Consider the following 20,752-nt stretch of genomic DNA (forward strand, 5'->3'; position numbering starts at 1 on the left):
ACACACACACACCATATGTAGTGTATATGTAATCCTACAGGACCTGGACACTCCAGGTTTTGTACCCATGGTCTGTCATGAACGATTTTTTTCTCTCTTTTCCAATGACCTTTATGGTAAAATGACTCTTTTAGGAGATCAGTGTAACTTCTAGAACAAACAAATGACTTTAAGTCCTTACAAAATGGGTGGAATATAGTTACCCCTCATCCTCATCCTTAGCTCTGGAGTTATTTTTGTTATTATCTCTTATGCTCAGAATACTTCCTTCCTTCCGTAAATGCTAGAGTATATTTAGAATCAGTTGCATTTCCAGAATTTCTCTTCTTCGAGGAGCATCTCATTTGGAAAAGGGAACTTAGGGGCCCGTCAGGAAGCTAAGTTTGCAAAGCACTTTGCACAAGATTGAGAGAGTGTCAAAAGACCATGTTTGATGGTCCCACTCCTTGGTGCCACCACTGTTTAGAATAAAGGTTCTGGAAAAAGAAAGGAAAACAATCTAGCAAAACTACATTTGCATGGGCCCTGTGTTATCATAATACCATGAGATCAAAAATGTCTTCACCCAGTGGCCCCGGCAAGGTCATTTCAGAAACTACTGAGCTTCAGCAACTCTGTCTTACCTGCCTCAGAATGACTAAGGACTATTTAAATCTCGTGGTTGGTTAATCATTAATGAAGATTTTTGACAAACAAAGTAGAGCAAGCCAAGAAAGAAGGGTAGCTAAAAATTAGCCCAGGAAAGGTCATATTTCTTGCAAATGCAGGGTTGCTTTGATTGTGGGTATAATTGTGTGGAATGGAGTTGCAAGGAAATATAATCCCAATGAGGAAGCCAGGGTGCCTCTGAAGGTTTTACCTGGGACCCTCCTCAGCCCTCAGTCACCTGGAGGACTATAGGCCTCCATCACCTTTGCTGAGAACCCTCCACTCCTCCAGGGCTACCAGAGGGACGGTGGGAACACCCTGGCCCACACATGTAGCTGCTCAATGATCCCAGAGGCTGGAACCTGGATCCTAAGGAAGGAAAGTGTGGGAAACCCTAAGAGCCCTGGCTGCCTCTACCAACTCTCAGCAGATCCGGGTTGGTGGGCATCACGCGGGCCGGGAAGGCCGGAGGGAGTTGCCCGCCAGGGGGAGTTGCCCACCAGGGGGAGCCTTCCGAGGCAAAGCGCTGTTGGTCGCCAGACAATCCTGCAGTTGAGATAAGTGCTGAGCCCTGCCTTTTTCTGAAAGAAACTCAAAGTCCTAAAGAGAAATGATTTAGGGTTCTTCTCACTTCCCTATTATAGGGACCGATCCTCTTTCTTGCGCAGTTAACACAGGCCCAGAAACCACTTTAACATCGAACTGCACAAAGGTTACGTTCCTTCACTCCACGCCCTCTCCCCGTCGAGGCAGCCAGACTTCTTTCCGCCGTTTGCACAGACAACCTGCTTTCTTCTGGGTCTGGCACTCTCTGTTCCCTCTTTCCTTCCTACCTGCCCTAACTCCTACTCATCCTGTAGATCACAGCTCAGATGCCATGTCTACTCCAGATCATTCTCAACCCCTTGGCCCAGCCCGTGTGGGTGTCCCCTGGCACCTGCCCCACTAACCTGTGGCCGCTGAGTTTCTGGAGGCAGAGAGGTTGACGTTGCGGGTCACTGTCTCTCCAGTGCCTCCGCGGAGCTGACACGCAGCTGGCACTCAACAAACGCTTACTGGATACATAGAAACAAAAGGAATCAAAAGGCCTGCAGTTAGAAGGCTGAACAGAGTTACTATAGCAGAACAGTCACACTCGGTCTGTAAAGAAGGGAAGGGAAGGGTTTGTTGAGTGCCTACAACACACCAGGCTTTTAAAAGATTCATTAACTCATCTGATTCTCACAACAGCCTTATGAGGTCAGGATTATTATCTCTACTTTACCCATTAAGAAGCTGGTGCTCAGACAGGCGAGATGTTTTTTTCCAAGGTCACGTGGCTGAAAAGTAGCAAAGCTGGGGTTTCGCCTCCCAGGCACCCTGACTGCAAACCCAGTCTTGTTCCACTGGGCCATGGTGTTTGCTCACAGAGGTAAATATTTGGGCAATCACATTTCTCCCGGGTTTATTGGTGTGAGGAGTGAGGAAATAGCTAAGCACCCACTTAGAAAATGTAAACTTATGAGGAAAAAGAGGACAAAGAGACAAAGAAAAGACTATCTCCAGTCTCACAGCTTAGTACTGGGAATTAGCAAAACACTTTGTGGATATCTCTTGAATCTCATTCTATATTTAAATCTAATCCTGCCCTTGTCCTTGAGTGGTCAGAGTTGGGGAATGTGTCATGGATGTGGTAGGGCAAGGATCGAGTGGGCATATTGGTATCATCATACCCAGTAATTTTCTTAGGGTCATGGTGTCAAAATATTTCAGCAAAGCAGGCATGCCACATTTTGCATTTAAAAGACCCCCAAAATGATTCTGATACAAAGGCTGAGTGCCCACAGACGAAAGAAAGATAATATCACATGATACTTGAAGTAATATACTATTTCTTTTAAAATGCCAAATACCCTAATGCCCTTAAAATGGGGCCTGGTCACCAGTAAAGTCTACGACAGCTATCAAAACACACCCAGCACCGTGCCACCGATGAATGTGGGGCTGTCCGTCGGATTATCTTTCACCAGAAAAGAGAAATAGAACTTTGTTTTCTAATTGTTCTTTCAACTAAATACATGTTTGTGTATGTTGTCAGACAGATTATTTTTGGAATAAAACACGGGGCACACATTTTGGTGAAGAATCAGAGGGTATAGAATCCCGCGACAGTTCTCGACTCCTCCACCCTCTCTGGGGCAGCCTGTGGATGGAACTTCAATCTACCCGGGTACACATTTTTAGCTACATCTTCCCTGCTGAGGACAGGCATTTCCAGTCATTCTACTTTCAGTTTCCATATGAAAACACACTTTTTAGCCAACAAAAAAAGAAGCTACACTTAAAAAAAAAAAAAATGTTTTCTTGCCTTTTTCTGGATTCTGAAGTAGGTCGTTGGCATGACTGGTTTTATCCATTTCCAGGGTCAGTGTGCTGTTAGAAAGAATCTGGGAACGGGAGTCTGAGCAGGTCTCAGTCCAGGTTCTTTCCAGCAGTGTGACCTTGGCCAGTCACGTTATGTGCCCTGCCTACTTCACTGAGTTATTGTGAGGTCCCCTGAGCCAAAGAGCCTAATGAATCCCATAATTGTAGCATTTACCCCCACCTGACGTGCTATTTACCTGCTCCTTTGTCTGTGCTCTCTCACTGGAATGTAAGCGCTGTGCCTGCAAGATTTTGTTGGTTTGTTCATGCTGTAGGCACCGCAGCACCTAGAACAAAGCCTGGCACCTGGCAGAGTGCAATACACATTCTGTACGATTGTTCCTTCTCTTTTTCCAATGAGATTGGTCAAATTCCGTGATTCTGCAATGGGAAGGGCATCTGTACTTTTCTCCTAGGACAAGAAAGAATCAGCAGATCTTGTTTGTTGCCCTTGAAAATACTGCCCAATGATCTGCCATCTGGGAAAGTTTCCCAGCCTCTTCTGCCTCTAAAAAGGCCTTTATCTTCTTAAGAGGAAGCAGAAGTTAGTATTCCAAGGAATGTGGGTCTGGAGGCCTTAACTCAGGCAGCTCAAGACTAAGAAGGTAAAATTCTTTTTATTATTATTATTATTTAAACATTTTTTTCCTTTATTGATTTTAGAGAGAGAGGAAGCGAGAGGGAGAGAGAGATAGAAACATTGATGAGAGAGAGCATCGACTGGCTGCCTCCTGCATGCCCCCCACTGGGGATTTGGCCCACAACCTGGGCATGTGCCCTGACCAGGAATTGAACAGGAGGCCTCTTGGTGCATGGGTCGATGCTCAGCCACTGAGCCACACCTGCTGGATGGTAAAATTCTTAATCAACGGCAAAACTACACGGGGCGCTTTTTAGGAGTAATTCTATTGACAACCCATCACTTTCCCTTGGCTCATTTGATTGGCTTTGCTCATGGACACTGTTTGACGTTGGTGATGACCTTGAGAGAAAAGGGAAGGAAGTGTTCTGCTAACCTCGCTGTGTATGGGGAAAAGGAGGAACAGAAGTCTCTGGTTTCCTACTCAGTGACCGACAGGTCACACCAGCACTTTCATGAAATCACCCAACAACTCAGTGTCACATCCACTGCCTCCATGGAGAGTTCAGTGTAAAGCTGTTGGGATTATAAACAAACTTAAGTAATGACAGCTGTGACAGGCTTTGCCACATCTTATTCCAATCCAGATGCTGAGTAGTATCTGAAGGTTCAACTTTGAACCACCTGAGCTCAAGTTTGATACAGTAACAATTCAGTTTTTACTATGTAGCCCATTTTCAGTGGTAATTCCAAATGAAAACACATGATAGCAACCTGCTGGTTTCTCCAGCTGAAAAGATTGAATTAGTTCATTCCTTCTATGCTGTTAAGGGTTTTTCTAATTTTGTTGGGGGGAGGGGAAGAGGTTTTATGAGTCTCTAATATGACATAAAGAAAACACAATTTAGAATAAGGTCTTGAAATTGCTTTAAAGAAAGCTTTATTTACTACATACATCCTAAGAATGTATTGTAAATGGAGCAAGATCTAAATAAATTTAAAAGTTTTTCAAATACAAAGCAACTAAAGAGAACTGAACTGTTGGTATGTTTGAAAACAGAGAACTCTAGAGTTTTTTTTTGTTTTTTTTTTTTTTTACATTTATATAGTTTGTTCTTAACCCTAAAAAAAAAAAAAAAGTTCACATTTCAAGTTATAAACTTACCTCAGTAGTGTACCTGGAATGGGTTTGAAATAGAAACAGATAAGAGGCTCACTGATACTTAACTGGCTGTCACCAACATTGGTTTTTAAGGTAGTTTGGTATTTGCCATGTTAAGATATCATTTTTTCTTTTCTTTTTATCACCTTTTTCCCCCAAAATAATTTACAGGCACATGTAAAATACAGTAAGACCACTGGATCAGAGTCTCACCTGGTGAACCTCTGTGGCAATCCTACCCTGGAAGGAGACCACTTCTTTCATGCAAAGTCAAGGGATGAGGGTCTGATTCAAACTTCATTTGGTCGGATTACTCATTCCCACAGATTTGGTTTGGGTGCAGCTTGCGGGGTACATCATCAGGAAACATTGCACAATGACTTTATGTCATTTAAGAACGATGGAAAGAAATGTTAGGAATGTTTAAAGGCCTTCACAGGCACTCAATAATTTTACACAATAAATAAATATTGCTTATATATAAAAAATTCATCCCACCTTAAATGGGGGGGGGTGCATTTGGGACTCTCTTAATTTAAAATTTAAAACAAAACTAAAATATTTGCTAGAGGCATGATCCTATTATGAATCCACAACTAAGAATTCAGCCATAAGCAAAAATTCAGTGAGTGGAAAGATTTTATGGTCCCTAATATTACATAAAAACACAATTGTGTTACTTGCTATTTATTGCACACCTCACTTCCTTGATAGAGCCTTTACAAAAATTCCAAGTTGATGTATTTCAAAAGTAGATGATAATCTTAATATTTTACTGTATTTTACATTCACTCTGCTAAACAAAAGCCTTTAAACAGGCACAAAACACTGCAACAATATATTTACTTCCTAATGAAACAAAGGTTTTAATAACATTGAAATAAAATGGTTTCATCTTGCATTAAACTATATACCATGAACTTCTGCAACATAAAAAAAAACTAAAAATGAGCATTAGGAGATATTTACAAACTATCTCTTAACTCCTGCAAGTCTCTCCTCCTCTTGGATATGCATGGCCCCAAAGCAGTTCACCTACCAAGTGCACAGCAACCGAGGAAAGCCCTGTTGAATAAACATATGTCTAACGCCATTGGCAACCACAGTCATTTTGCATGGAACATGGTAAGGCAACTAGAAGCATTACTCTCTGCAACAAGAGTCTCTGGGGGCCTTGCTACAATAACATTCATCGTCTCTACAAACTCATACTTCAAAAACGAATAAAATAAAAGCATTAGAAAAGGAACTGAAGTTTTATATTGGACAATTAAATAGCTATGCAAAGATGTCTTATGAAAACTAATAAAATCTTGTGCTTACGCATACTCTGCTATTGAAAATACACCCCCAACCAAAACAAAATACCCCAACAAAAACCCATGAAGAAATATAAAAGCCATGAATGTTTTCTCGATTAGAGTAATTCATTTGCTCTAGACTTGCCACACGGGGGGTGGGACGGGGTGGGACTGGGGGTGGGAGGGAGGGATGAGTGGGGTGTAGGAGGAAACATTCAGTTGAAGAGCAGAGACACGTGGAGAATGAGCAGGGGCCCCGGGTTATGGTGGCAGGAGAGAGCTTTCCAGTGTTCGGACTCAGAAGTGTGACAAGTCTTTTCAATGTTGGCTTAAGGAGAGACTGAGTGTTTAATTAAAACAAAAAACAAAAATAGAACCATCATGGATAACACGTGGTAACACCGTCAGTCCTTAATGCCAGCAAAATAGAGGTTTTACTTATTTTAAAATTGCACTTTCCAGTATAATCTTTAAAATAATGTTTTATGTAGTATTTTTAAAGCACTATTGTTTGAATCTTTAAATATTGAATATATTTTTCAAAATAGTTCCCTAGCTGCTCAAGTGTGCTTTTTAATATATAGTTGATATATTATTGAAGGTACTACAAAATAGAAATCTCTGGAGTGCAGAAGTTAAGAAAATAACCTTCATACTGAAAATATATCCTTAAAAATACAAAAACAAAAACCTCTATACAAACGTACTACGGCATACAAATTTTTAAGAGATGGTATCAAGGCACAAACCATTGCAAGTCTCTTAGAAATGTATGAACACAGGCCTGCTAAGTTGAAAATAGTCTTTAAAAAACTAGTGAAAACTTCATGTGTATAAAATATTTCAGTATGGTATCGGATTACATTCTTCACTTTCAGGTTTCATAGGTGTATCAATGTACCGTGTCCTTTCTTCATAAATAGTAAAGTGTTCCTTCAGTGGTGGTGGTCTGCCTCGGCTCTGGCCCCAGTCAGTACGTCTGGTAGACGTCGTGAATGGGCACCTGGATGGCAGCGGCCGGGAAGGCCTGAGGTATGTAGCCCGCGTAGCCCCCGTAGACGGCGGCCGCTGCCGCGTTCTTCTGCAGCGTGGCGATCGTGGCCGTGGCCGGAGCGGCGAACGGAACGTAACTGGCCCCGTAGATCCCGGCAGTGGGGATTCTCTGAATGTTTGGAGCCACTGTGTACACTGGAGTTATTGGGCGGCCCTGCGGAGGAGAGAGAGAATCCTTACTCAGGGGCCATCCAGCCTTTGAAGAACTCCATTCATTCCTTCCACTCCCAGAGGTGAGAGCAAAGGCGTCCACCCTCAGGGCCCGGAGGCAGAGGGGTCAACAAACCACAGCGATTTGTTTGAAGGCCTGTGAAGAGAGCCACTAAGGTAAGGTGGAGTTGCATGCTCAAGGCGCATTCACTTGCAACAGGAGAAAGGGAGAACCAGAATGCTAGAGGAAAGTGTAAAGATTCTGGAACCTTCTACCCACCGTTCCACTCAGTCAGCTAGAGTAAGGGGTTGAGACTCTACCCTTTACTTAGTTGATCCCACTGTCATTAAAAATTTTCCTAAAACAGGAACCAAAGATAACGTGCAGGCTGTCTCAACTCATACTTAACAGAAGGAGCATGGTATTGCAAAGACACAGACTGACAGCTCTATGGGGAAATGTATCTAGATCTCCAAAGGGGAAGCTTCTTAAGCTGTTCTTAAAAAAATTGTGACAATACACAATTTTCAACAAGTGGAATGGTTCCAACCATCTCCCACCTAAGATATAACACCTCTATACATACAAATTGTGGACAGTTAGAAAAGGAAAAGACTAACCTGGGAAGTTGGAGATAGTGTCTCAGGAGTAGAGACAGTGGAGCTGGGTTTTGAAGGGTAAGGAGGAGTTGTCACATGAGCAGGAATCAGGAAAAACAAGCTCACTAAAGCTGCCTCGCTGCAGATGCTACCACTGACTATAAAGTCCCTGCTACTTCCTCTTCTCTACTTGAAAGTGTAACATGCTATGTTTTCAGAGCAAATAGGAGTAGACAGGGCATGTGGTTCAGTATTTCCCAAAGTGTTTGCTGCTACAGGGAAGAGGATGTTTGGTAAAATAAGACATATATTTAACAAACTATCTGGAGCCCTCTATCTTCACAGAATGCCCTATAGCAAATGCTGCTATGGTCTCCATGTCTCACCCATCTTCAGATAATTCAGGATATATGAAATGGAGAATTAGGTTTAAAAAGTGATTTCCTCCTGGATTAAAAAAAAATTTTTTTCTTTATTGATTTTAGAGGGAGAGGGAGATAGAAACATCAATGAAAGAGAACATCGACTGGCCACCTCCTGCACGCCCCTACTGGGGATCAGGCCCACAACCTGGGCATGTGCCCTGACCAGAAATCGAACCAGCGACTTCTTGGTACATGGGTTGACACTCAACCACTGAGCCACACCGGCCAGGCTCCTCCTGCATTTTTATAAAGGAATTAAGTCATCATTCCTTTATAAAATCTGCAGATTGGAGTGACAAAATTTTGCTCAAAGGAATGTCATAACCTAAGAGTCATTTTTTTCCAATTGTAACCAAAATAATAATTAACTGATGATAATAACTGAGAGATGATGGTCTGCCCGACACTATTCTAAGTGCCTTATTTTATGACATTATGGAATCATTACAGCCGCTGGCGAAGCTGGTACTACGATTACCTGGAGAGGTCGGATGCGCTAAATGACCTGCACGAGGTGCAACGGCTTTGCAGCAGTGGCATCGTGACTGTGGAGGCTGCGCTTTAAAAGCCGACATTGTCTTGCTTCCTATAGCCTACAACAGCGAATATCTCTCTGGCAAGGTTTCACGGCCCAGGAGAGGAGCTTTGGCACTGGGAAGGCTATGGTTCACAAGAAGACGTGAGCAATCTTTTCCAAATGTGTGGACATATGTTTCATGGCAGACGCACAAAGGAAGGTAATTGCAGGGACGTGATCTCAGAGAAAACCTTTCCATATGCTACAGTCCAGCCAACACCTGGGCTCAGGTGTGTGAGACGGGGTGGGGATGACTGTGGGGAACTCAAGGAGGAATGGTCATCTTTGCTCCTCCTCCACCTCACACTGGTGGTAAAGACTGAGGACACAGAGACAGCAACGAGACACCAGCAGGCATCTTCTGTATTACTTATTAAGGCTTTATAAAATTCTGGATATAAAACGGCACCTGGAAGACAAAGGATGATGGAAGGTGTTCCACAGGAAGGTTCTGGAAGCGTGCTGGGAACTTATGCCGCTCAGAAATGTGTTCATTCACCAACCAGTAGCGCCTAGAATGTTCCTTCCTCTGCTGCAGTTAGGCAGGGCATACAGAGGGGGTGGGGGATTGGACAAGGCAGAGCCCCAGGTCAAAGCCCTAGAGGGCAGGACACAGAGCACGTGGATTTGAGGGCACCAAGGCCAAACACACCCAGAGAAGCCATTCTAGGTAAAAAAAAAAAAGTATGTAGTACCAGGCGTTCTGCAGAATATATTGAGGGAATAATCTCCAAAGGAATCAACTGATGATTGTACATTGAGCAAATTCTTAAGCAAAGGCTTCAAACAAAAACTCTGAAGGCGCCATTGAGCGCAGACTGGCAAGAGGTACAAGTGCGCTCCTCACTGCAGTAAGACACCTGGAGTCTGGCCTGAGCAGAACTGACGCTACTTGCCCAAGACGACAGTTCACGACTGTCTCAATAAAGACGAATTGGAAAGTACTACCAGCATTCTATCAAGTACTGCTTGTAGGTCACTGACACTTAGTTGTCATTCTACAAAGTCAATTACAACCAATTTTTTTTTTTGGCTGTAGGAAGTCCTGAGTTAGAGAATACGCGATGGCATACTGGTAGATGAATAAACTTTAACCTTGCTGAATAATGCAGTCAGGACTGGTGCTCAAGTGGGCAAATGCAAATCCCGCTGCAAAGGTTCTCAGCCTGGCTCGGTTTCAGCATCACCGAGGAGCTTGTACAAAACGTGAAACTGCAGCTCAGTTCTATGAACTGGAATCTTCTGAGCTTTGAGTCTAAAAATCTCTGTTCCCTGGATAATTCTGAGATAAGAGATCCCAGGCCTGAGTATTTGTGCTTGTTGACTGAGAAGGTATTTGACTGCACTGCCTCACAAAGAATAGCATTAACAAGACCCTCTTTCTGTTTGGATGAAGGACTTACCACCCATAGGTATTCCCTGTGGGATGTGCACTGAAAATACAAAGAAACGTACTATGTGGCCATTGTCAGTCATATGCCAAGTAATGATGTCGGTAATAAGACTTCCAAAGTGAGGTGATGGGAAAGATTCTGCAGAAGAGATGAGACGGAGGAAACCACAGATACGAGAACACTGTGAGCAAAGGTGGTAGGACGCAGGGATGGTGAGACTGGATTGGGAGAGACACAGAACAGTTGGATATGGTCGGAGGAGATGATTAAGGGCAGAGTCTATGAAGTTTCACATATCTCTGTCTCCACAGATATTTCTCTCTCTCCATGTACACACATGCTTATATACATATACACACATACATATGTATATATTCATACAGAGGGAAGAGTTCTTTAAAAAAAAATTCTCCATCGCACTGCAATCTGGAATGTGAAAATGGGAACTGTCTTCCTGGATTCTGTATGTCAGCACCTTAACAAGAAGAACCCAAGTTAAAAATTATCCAGTGTCATAAAAAAAGCCAGTAAGTACAACATTATGACACTGAGAAATTACACGTCATTTTTGCATATTGCTTTCCATCTTTAATACAGTGATAATATTAGGGTAGTATAATTATTACTTTATTTAAAATTGTCCTGTCCTGTTATGATTTATATTAAAATATTTTTCTGTCACCCAATTCCATAGTTCTAACTACGGAAGGCACACAATAAATTCTCCTGCTGAATAGCAATAGTAAATGAATTCATGAAAAGGGAAGCCTCACACACAAATGACAGTGACTTTGGCAGAAACTCTACCTGGAAAGGTGGTGGCGTTGACACCGCAGGAATGACGGCGGCGGCGGCGCTGGCGGGGTCCGGCTGCACAGCGATGGGGCTGATCATGTGCTCCATTGCGTGCAGTTTGCCATCTTCTATCATTTTAGGAGCGGGAGCTGCCTGAAACATGGAATACTGGGCCCCAATGGCAGGGATGGCCACTGCAAGAGAAGTAGGAGGGAAACACAGGTCCATCACTTCAGTCACTTAAAAAGGTCCATCGCTTTCTCGATGTTTTTAAAAACCAAGGTTGGCAGTCATGGGCTTCTCCCTTGCTGACTTATGCCTTCTCAGTACAGGTGAGGAGGTATTACCCAAGAGGAAGAGCGGGCAGCTGGCAGACACTCCCCTGGCTGGTCTTTCAAAGGGAACCACGTGGGCAGGGATGGAGGCTCCCAAAAGATTATCACGGAAGAAACGTCTAGAGTTAGGTTTCTGCACCATTTCCTTCTACGGCTTCTACAGAAAAATCTTACTCTTTTTGAATCTTAATGTCCTATAGAGCAAGAAAGGGCCTTCTAACTGAGTAAATAAGAAGGGAGGTCAGAGGCTTGCGGCCCAACAGTGTGACAGTGAGCCCCCCACTCGCCCCTCCACTGCCAGACTGCTTGCCTTTCCCTTTCACAGCCTGACACAAAAGCGGGTGCTGCTGGGGGTTTCATTCTGAGAACCCTGAGGTCTGTGTACAGCTTCCCCAACCTGCATTTCAGAGTTCAACATTACTGACTCAAGGAAAAATACACAATCAAAAGTGACAAAATCCTGAATTTTCTAATGTCCACTCACAGTAGCAAAGCAGTGTGACTGGTTTTTTGATGGGACCTGCCAATTCAAAGGTGTTTCTGTGAGTCAAGTCCAAACTCATTTCAACCAGAGAGTCAAACAGATAGGAGTTATTGACTATCAGTGTAAGACAAAGAGAGGTAAAAAGAAAAATATACTAGCCCTGATTTTGGGGGGGGGGGGGGTTGTGTGGGTGGGTGCATGGTGTGTATATGTGTATTGTGAGGATAAGCAAGAATATGAAATGCATAACCAAAATATGCTTTCATTTATGGTTTTTCTCCAACTGTAGATACATTTATTCTAATAAAAACTACTTGATAATAAGGTAAAGAGACAAGTTTCACTGTAGGCTAAACAAGGGCATGGCCATTCAATAAAATCTACCTAAAACATTAACCAAATCTTTTACCTGCCTTTCCAACCATATGGTCCTGTGTCCAGACACTTCACCACTGCACTGGTGGTTCTCCTAAAATAAAAAGTTCTAATTTTCTGGATCAAACAGAAATAGAGGTGAAGGGGAAAGGGCCCAGAGAGGGTTATGATTTTCAGCTACACTGGGGTTGTGCTAAGTGACTCTATTGGTTCTGGTTATCACCCCCCAGGAATTTCTACCTTAGGCCCCAGAACACAACTATGCACTTAAAGATGGTTTAAGAGTTCTTTTTTTCTAGCTAAATCTTAAGCTACTGCAACATGCCAACAGGAATCCCTTTTCCATCAAGTAGAAGTGACAACTTCTGTCTCCAGGCTCCATTTAATGGGACTACAGAAAGGTACAAGATCGGTCTTACAATGCTTATAACATCAATGGCATTTACAAGGAAATCCAGTCTAAGGAGTCACTTAATTGCAGAAATTGCAGAATTTTTTCACAGGCCAAAACAAAAAAACAAGAACAAAAAAACCTCCCCAAACAAAAACCCAAATCACATCACTAAATTAATTCAAAAGGAAGCTCTACTGGGAAAATGCTTTTAAACCCTATGTGGCCTATGCAAACCTATGCCCCAAATGCGCAGAGTCCCTGACTGCAGTAGCTAGAAGGAGCATACAACCCTCAACCAGAAGAAAATCAGAGTAGTTGAATTTCGAAGTGAGAGTTCTCCAACGAGCTCTTCAATCTACCCTCAATGCAATCGGGAAGAGGTCTGGAGGAGGAGGATCACTCTGATTATCGACAACAGGATTCTCCATAGTGTGTGCTAACAGGGAGTTTATGCTATGCTCACACAGTGAAGTTAAAGTTCCTTGCAGGGTAGGGTCAGAAAGACCTGTCTCACCAACGGGCATGAACAACATTGGCAAACTGGTTTGTGAGGCCTGGGGGTGAAAGCCAAGTTCAAGGTCCCTGGTCTGAATCACTTGAGCACCCCTACTCCCAATCTATTGATCCAGCAAGAGGAGGAAATTGGAATCGGTGCTGGGAATTGGAATCCAGGCAATTAGCAACTGCCTTGTTCCCTTGTTCCTGGGTGGTCCTGGATAGTTAAGTCTGTGACAAGGGACAAGTAGAGCTATTTACTCCAGAAGGGGAATTTTCTACAACTCTCAGAATGGCAATGAGCTGCACCCTCTGGCTTCTGAAGGCTGGAGTAGAAATCAGCTTGAGTAAGGAAAAGACAGTTTTTAGCTGATAAAAGATACAGAAGAACCTCATATTCTTCCACCCCCCCCCAACCCCACTCCAACTCTGCAGACTGTTATAGATTGAGAAAAAGCCTAACAACTAGTGACACACATTTGAAAAACCCACTATCAGAAAGTTTTACTAGAACATGGTCCAAGTTAGACCATCCTCTTAAGTTCCAGATTAAGAACAGCCAGGAGGCAGCATTCTTTGCTTAATCTGGCCACTTTCGAGAAGAGAAACCCATATGCAAGAGTCGGAGGTAGGCTTGGGGTCACTTCAAAGAGAGGGTTGGGGTTTAAGCTGAATGGATGTGTTCTTGCTCTGGTTTATACTGACCTGTACCAGGTTTAATGGCAACTGGATTGACAGTAGAGATTTCCAAATTCGGTACAAGTTCAAATCCTTTTTCTTGCTGCTTTCCTTTCCCTTCATGATATCGGCTATATATACCACGGCCGGCAGAATATCCCCCGAGGTAGGAACCCCTGGGCCCTGGGGCTCTGTTGCCAGCCGCACCTCGACCCCGGCCTCTTATGCTGCCTGCTTATAATAACAACACAAAAAATGATGAGCAACCAACAGTGACAGTACAGGAGGCAGACCTTAACTCAAGGTTCCTGGCGTTTAGATGTTTGGCCTGAGTCTAAGTTGCAGGGGCTACACCTTTGCTCTTCGATGAGTTGGTCAAGATGCTTCACACATTCTAGTCCAGTCTAGATTCACATCCTAAGGATGTCTGTTTGATACAAGAGATGAACTTGCAGGGTGAGTTTCTAGGACTGCAATTGCAACTTCAACAAAGAAAAACGTCATAGATTGTAAAAAAGTTAGAACGGGGAGGGAACTGCTGGTTTATCTTCCTCATTTTATGCATGAGAAAACAGGTGTAGGGTGGTTGAAGAGACTGACTAAAGTCACAGAGTTAGTCAATCCGAGAGCAGGACCCAGAATCTTGGTATTTTGTTTACCAATGTAACGCTTGGTTTTATTGTACGTAGCCAATGATTTAAAAAAAAAAAAAAAAAGAGCAACCAACAATATTGTGCCCTCTACTCCCCAAACACAAGTGGGTGTTAACCTAAGTACCTGGAGACTAGACCTCAATTGGGTAAATCCCCAAAAGGCAGTGTGCAAGAAGGGTTTGCATGCCCCCCTGATTTCACCGCTCACTCATACATGGGAGCAATCTGCATTTCTCTCGGTGCTAAAGAAGTGAGCAGCGCCTTAAGTGCTCACAAAGACAAGACCCCAGAATGAACACCCAAATGGGGGTGGGTCGGGGGTCGGCGACCACCAGCTCAGTTATAGCCACAGCACCCCGACATCGCCCGCCTAGCAGATACGGTTCTCGGACGCCCGCCCCGCAGAACGGCCCCCACTAACCTTTCACGAAGTAGTCCCTGTTGGGCCCGATGAGCGCGTTGTAGGGATAGCCGTAGTAGGCCAGCGTGTAGGGGTCGCAAGAGTACACATAGCTGGGCTGCTGCACGGCGGCCGCCTCGGCCACGCCGCCGCCCTTGGCCGCCTTCTGGTAGCGGGAGTACTGCTCCTTGTCCACCGGCTTGGCCAGCGTCACCTCGAGGCAGGAGCCCTCCAGCTCAGTGCCGTTGAGGTGGTTCATGGCGTGCACGGCGTCCTCGCGGCTGGCGAAGTGCACGAAGGCGTAGTCGCGGATCTTCTTGACGCGCTCCACGCAGCCGGGGTTGAACTGGCCGAAGATCTTCTTGATGGTGTCCTCGGTGGTCTCGATCATGAGGTTCCGCACGTAGAGGATCTTCACGGTCTCCATCACGTCCTCGTCCACGTCGATCTCGGGCTCGGCCCAGTCCACGGCGATCTGGTGGCCCCACAGCTGGATGCGGCCGGGCATGAGCTTGCGGCGCGCCATGGCCGCGGCGCGGTGGCTCTCGTACTCCACGAAGGCGAAGCCGCGGTTCTTCATCTTGTCGGCCGCGCTGGCGTAGACGATCACGTCCAGCACCCCCTCGGTGACCTTGGCGATCTCCTCCAGGATCTCCTCGCGCTTCTTCATCTTGGGGATGCCGCCGATGAAGAGGCGGCAGTTGTCCACGCTGCAGCACACGCCGAGCAGGCGGCCCGGGCGGATCTCGTAGTTGTTGAGCTCGCGCACGGCGCGCTTGGCCTCGCCCTTGTGGCAGTACATGACGAAGGCGTAGCCGCGGTTCTTGCCGTCGAAGTCCATCATGAGGCGCAGCTCGTAGATGCGGCCCACGGCCTCGAACACCGGCACCAGCTCGTCCTCGTACACGTCGCGCGGAATCTTGCCCACGAAGACCTCGCAGCCGCGCTGCGGGTGCGGGCCCTCCCAGCCGGGCGGCGGGCCGCCGTACTTGCGCTGCCCGTTCTCCTGCACCATGCTGTAGCCCGTGCGCTCCAGCAGCGCCAGCAGCGCCGCCTCGTTGGGCGCGCCGGCCACGCCCTCGGGGACCTTGGCCGAGGACGCGGGGGCCGAGTCGCTGCTCATGGCTGCAGTGGAGTCTTCTGCGGTCATAATGTCAAAGGCATCCACAGCTGGTGTAAACCTGGGGGAGGCAGAGGGAGGGTGAGCGTGGAATCTGCACCAAGTGGAGCCAGACCTTGACTCCCCCACCCCCGCGCCACCCCCTTTTTTGCAGACATACAAGACTCATGTTTAACCAGTAGGCGGTTAAAAGAGAAAGAAGATGGAGACCTCTCTGGAAAGGCAGAAGCTCTAAAATAGTCGAAATTAGTCAACTGGTATTGCACGAAAAACCAGAAGTGACTCGGAAAAAAACATTCAGAATGAATGAGCAAGTACTTCCGCTTAGTCAGCTTTGAAGCACAGAGAACCTGCTGTAATTGTCAGTGAAAACCTCACGTTCTTGCAGCAAACAGCAACATCTTTTGCTTAACTCCTCTACTGTCAATTCAGACTGATTTCCTTTCACTTATAGCATTTTATCCCCATTTATTTCTTTGGCAGAAAGCCTCCTTCTTTGCTTTCTTTTTTAAGACAGTGTTTGTCATTTAGGAATGAAAACAGAGCAATGTATTTACTTTGTTAAGAAAAACTTTGAGGTGATATACGAGACAGATACAGAGCTGTGTGCTGAAGCTTTTTACAAGGAAGAAATGGAACATCCACATTGCCAAGGACGTGGCCTAGGAGCTGTGGTAAAGAGCAGCTAACTGATTTTAGTGGTGCCATTCAAGCAAAATTCCACAAAGAGATTAAGTTCAAACCAGGAGACTTGTGAAGCAGCACTGTTTGGTAAACCACACTGTAGTTTTCAGAGAAGTATCACATGCATTATCTTATTTGATCTTAATCATCTTACATGATAAGTGATATTAACATTAGTCCCAATTTATCTGTGGGGAAATCAGCCCAGAGAGGTTGACTAAACTGCCCACGTCACACAGCAAGTATCAGCTAGTACCAAGACTTGATTCCAAGTTGTCTAGCCCCAGGTTCTGTGTTCTTCTAACCCAGTGCTGTGTAATAGCACGTTCTGTGATGATGAAAAGCTGCCAGTAGCCATGCATGGTTACTGAGCACTTAAAATGGGGCTAGCATGACTGATAAACTGAGTTTATAATTTTATTTAATTTTAACTAATTTAGAGTTAAATATAATTAATTAATTTAGAATCACATATGACAGTACAGGTCTAAAGTGTACCACCTTCACTCATACAGCTCAGGGGAAACATGGAAATGATTTTAAATTATACAATAAGATTATCACTAGGAGCTGTGTACTGTGCTTTTTTAATGAAAAGCTCCAATCGGCCTTTTGAAAAATGAAGTTGTTTCATTTTTTGGACTATAAAAGAATGCAAGCAAATTTTATGGACAAATAAGAAAAGTTAATAAGAAATCATTCCTAATTCTTCCCCAGTGATAGCCCAAATTAAACTTCCCACCTTCTTAAAAAACAGGTTCTTGGGGGTGGGTGGGTAGAGCTTGGCTTCTAACAAATTTATATCCTGCTGCTTTACTTCATTTTATAAGCATCTCTCCATAGTCCTAAAACTCTTTGTAAAGACATACAAATTAATGGTTGCTAAGGTTTCATCGTTTAACTAGAACCTGGAGCATCACTTATTATTATCTTTTAAATGTACCACTAGGAATTGTATACAAGAGTATTAAGGGAAATTTGAAGGACAGTTAAATTCATCTAAAGAAAAAACAAATTAAAATGACACAACAGAAATCTGAGATGTTTATCTGCCAGCTGGCCAAACCAATACTTCACGGGTTTATTTGTGTAACATCTAGATGCAGTATACTTTAGTGGAGAGGTGTGGCCTCTGTAGCCAGACTGCATGTCTGGGTGTGAATTCTAGCTCTAGCACTTCCTTGATGTATGGCCTGGGCAAGGATACTTAGCTGCTCCCTGCCTTGGTTTCCTCATCAACAAATGGGAATGGTGATGATGGTTTAAGTCTAGAGGAGTGACTCAGTATATACAAAGCACTTTGAACTGTGCTCAGAACACTGTAAATGCTCAGGAAATGTCATTATTATTTTTCATCCAAACTTCTGGGTAAAACTTTAGACCAATTCTCTCAATTTAGAGTAATTCTGACACTTTTCCAGTTCTTTAAAAACAGCTGTTTGATATGGCTTCTATTCTTAGTTTTATTTTCTTTGCTCTTCAAATGCTTGGAAGCTGGTTTGACAACATATCCAGTTATCAGGAAGGTTTTAAAAATTATTCATTTGAAAACGAATACATTAATTCCTATAGTTTCAAGTTGAAACAAAAATTTCAATATCAGATTTGAATATGAAGATCTTTTCTTCCTTTCCAATGGAAGGTGAGGATATATTCTTAAGAAGACTATTTATATAAATAGCTATGTGTTTATAATCTTTGCCTTGGGAAGGAAATGCTAAGTACATATCAAGATCTTGTGTGTTGTACTACTAAAACACTGTCTAAAGTCCAAAGGAATAGCTAGACCTTATCATTCTGCTGAGCTATGTGGAGTTGACATTTTGTTTTCCTAACTGTACTTTGAAACTACCATTTCACACACATAAAACTCTTATAATGGTCAGGCTATGGGAGTCATTTTCAATTCCAACCCTGTTAAATTCACCAAAAATTCTGTTTGTTTTCAGTCTGAGATCTGGTGGTATTAGTAACATAATCATCTCATTCAAAATAGTTATAGCTTATTTCTTATACTTATGAACCAAGAAAAGCCCTTTTCCCCCTGAACTTTCCTCATCTGGCCCTTTTTCCCTTTTTCTTTGGCCATTAGGATGTTCAGGATTGAATTTGTCACTTCAGTTTTAGTAATTGTATAGGTAGAATATTACAACACACTCTCAAGCTCATCTCATTTTGGCTATAGTTTTATCTTTTTAGTCTTCTATATTCCCAGTGCCAGGGATTTAGCTACTTGTATCAACTGGAGCACTTGAGCATTGCTGGTGGGATTGTAAAATGGTGCAGCTGCTTTAGAAAACATTGTGGTGGTCCCTCAAGAACTTAAACGGAGAGTTAGACATGATCTACCAACTCCACTATTGGGTATATACCCGAAAGAATTGAAAACTGGGACTCAAATAGATATCTGTACACCAATGATCATAACACAATGTTATTCACAATAGCTAAAAGGTAGACACAAACCAAACGTCCATGGCCACATGACTGTATACACAAAATGTGGTATATATACACAATGGGATATTATTATGTCTTAAAAAGGAAGGAAATTCTGACACATGCTACAACATGGATGAACCATGAAAATAATTATGCTAAGTGAAGTAAGCCAGACACAAAAGTACACATACTGTATGATACCATTTATATGAAGTACCTAGAATAGTCAAATTCATAGAGATAGAAAGCAGAATGGTGGTTGCCAGTTGGGGAAGGGAGACTGGGGAATCGGTGTTTACTGAGTTTGTTAGGGATCATGGGAACAACAATGTGAATGTACTCAATGCCACTGAACTGTACACTTAGAAATGGCTGGCCCTGGCCGGTTTGGCTCAGCGGTTAGAGCGTCGGCCTGCGGTCCTGAGAGACCCAGGTTCGGTTCCCGCTAAGGGCGTGTATCTCGGTTGCAGTTTGTCCCCGGCCCTGGTCGGTTGTGCGGGTGGCAGCCACTCGATGTGTCCCTTCACGTCGATGTTTCTCTCTCTCTCTCTCTCTCTTTGTTCCTCTCTCTCCCTCCCACTCTACCTGAACAAAAAATGGAAAAATGTCCTCGGGAAAAAATAAATAAATAAAAATGGCTAAAATGGTGCCTTGGCTGGTGTGGCTCAGTTGGTTGGGCACTGTCCTGCACACCAAAAGGCTGACAGTTCGATTCCCGGTCAGGGCACATGCCTGGGTTGTGGGCTCAGTCCCTGGTAGGGGGCGTGCAGGAGGCAGCCGATGGATGTGTTGCTCTCACATTGATACTTCTCTCTCTCCCTCTCCCTTACTCTTTCTATAAAAATCAATTTTCAAAAATCTTTTTTAAAAAAGGTTAAAATTGTTAATTTTCTTATCTATATTTTACCACAATTTTTAAAAACTAAGAAAAAAAACCAAAAGTGATAAGGCTCAGAGTTGTAAAATGGACAAAAATAAAATTCCATAAAATTAGAATTTCATTGAAAGCCATTTAAAATGGTACATTGAGTCAGTTTAACACATTAAGGAAGTTTTGTGGTTTACAAACTTGAATATTCACCTATCTTCATAGCTGATATAACATAGTTGAAAATTTATATGGTGTGCTGCACATAGAATTTGAGCCCAAGGCTTAGACACATAAAAAAATAATTTATTTAATGCCTTAAAAAGGGGAACTACACAGCTAACATGACCTTTCTCTTAGAGAGGTGACAGAATGTGTAAGTTATTACAATTTAGATTAGGCCTTGGCCGACTATGGCCATGGGCCAAATACGGCCTGCTATTTGTTTTTGTAAATAAAGTTCTGTTGGGTAACACAGCCACACCCTTTTATTATTTTTTTTAAAAAAAGTATAATCTACAGCCCTGGCTGGTTTGGCTCAGCGGTTAGAGCGTCGGCCTATGGTCCGGAGAGGCCCGGGTTCGGTTCCCGCTAAGGGCACGTACCTCGGTTGCAGTTTGTCCCCGGCCCCGGTTGGGTCGTGTGGGTGGCAACCACTCGATGTGTCCCTTTCACGTCGATGTTTCTCTCTCTCTTTCTCTCTCTCCCTCCAGCTCTATCTGAATAAAAAATGGAA

At 43.7% G+C, this 20,752-nt stretch overlaps 1 protein-coding gene across 2 annotated transcripts in view; it reads right to left on the reverse strand.

Annotated features, from left to right (window-relative positions):
• Positions 1–6,307: 6,307 nt before the first annotated feature.
• RBM47 (RNA binding motif protein 47) overlaps positions 6,308–20,752 on the reverse strand; it is a 158,242-nt gene continuing 143,797 nt past the window's right edge. The window contains exons 5-8 of one of the 2 annotated variants that reach the window (XM_036257437.1): positions 14,924–16,083; positions 13,877–14,080; positions 11,101–11,282; positions 6,308–7,301 (exon numbers count right to left, since the gene is read on the reverse strand). In XM_036257437.1, coding sequence (XP_036113330.1) covers positions 7,065–7,301; positions 11,101–11,282; positions 13,877–14,080; positions 14,924–16,052 — 1,752 coding nt within the window. In that variant the 5' untranslated portion in view covers positions 16,053–16,083 and the 3' untranslated portion in view covers positions 6,308–7,064. Of the gene's footprint in view, positions 7,302–11,100; positions 11,283–13,876; positions 14,084–14,923; positions 16,084–20,752 lie in introns of both variants that reach the window. The other variant, XM_036257430.1, reaches the window with a different exon arrangement.

Source organism: Molossus molossus, unplaced genomic scaffold (genome assembly GCF_014108415.1).
Source record: "Molossus molossus isolate mMolMol1 unplaced genomic scaffold, mMolMol1.p scaffold_m16_p_1, whole genome shotgun sequence".
NCBI lineage: Eukaryota > Metazoa > Chordata > Mammalia > Chiroptera > Molossidae > Molossus > Molossus molossus.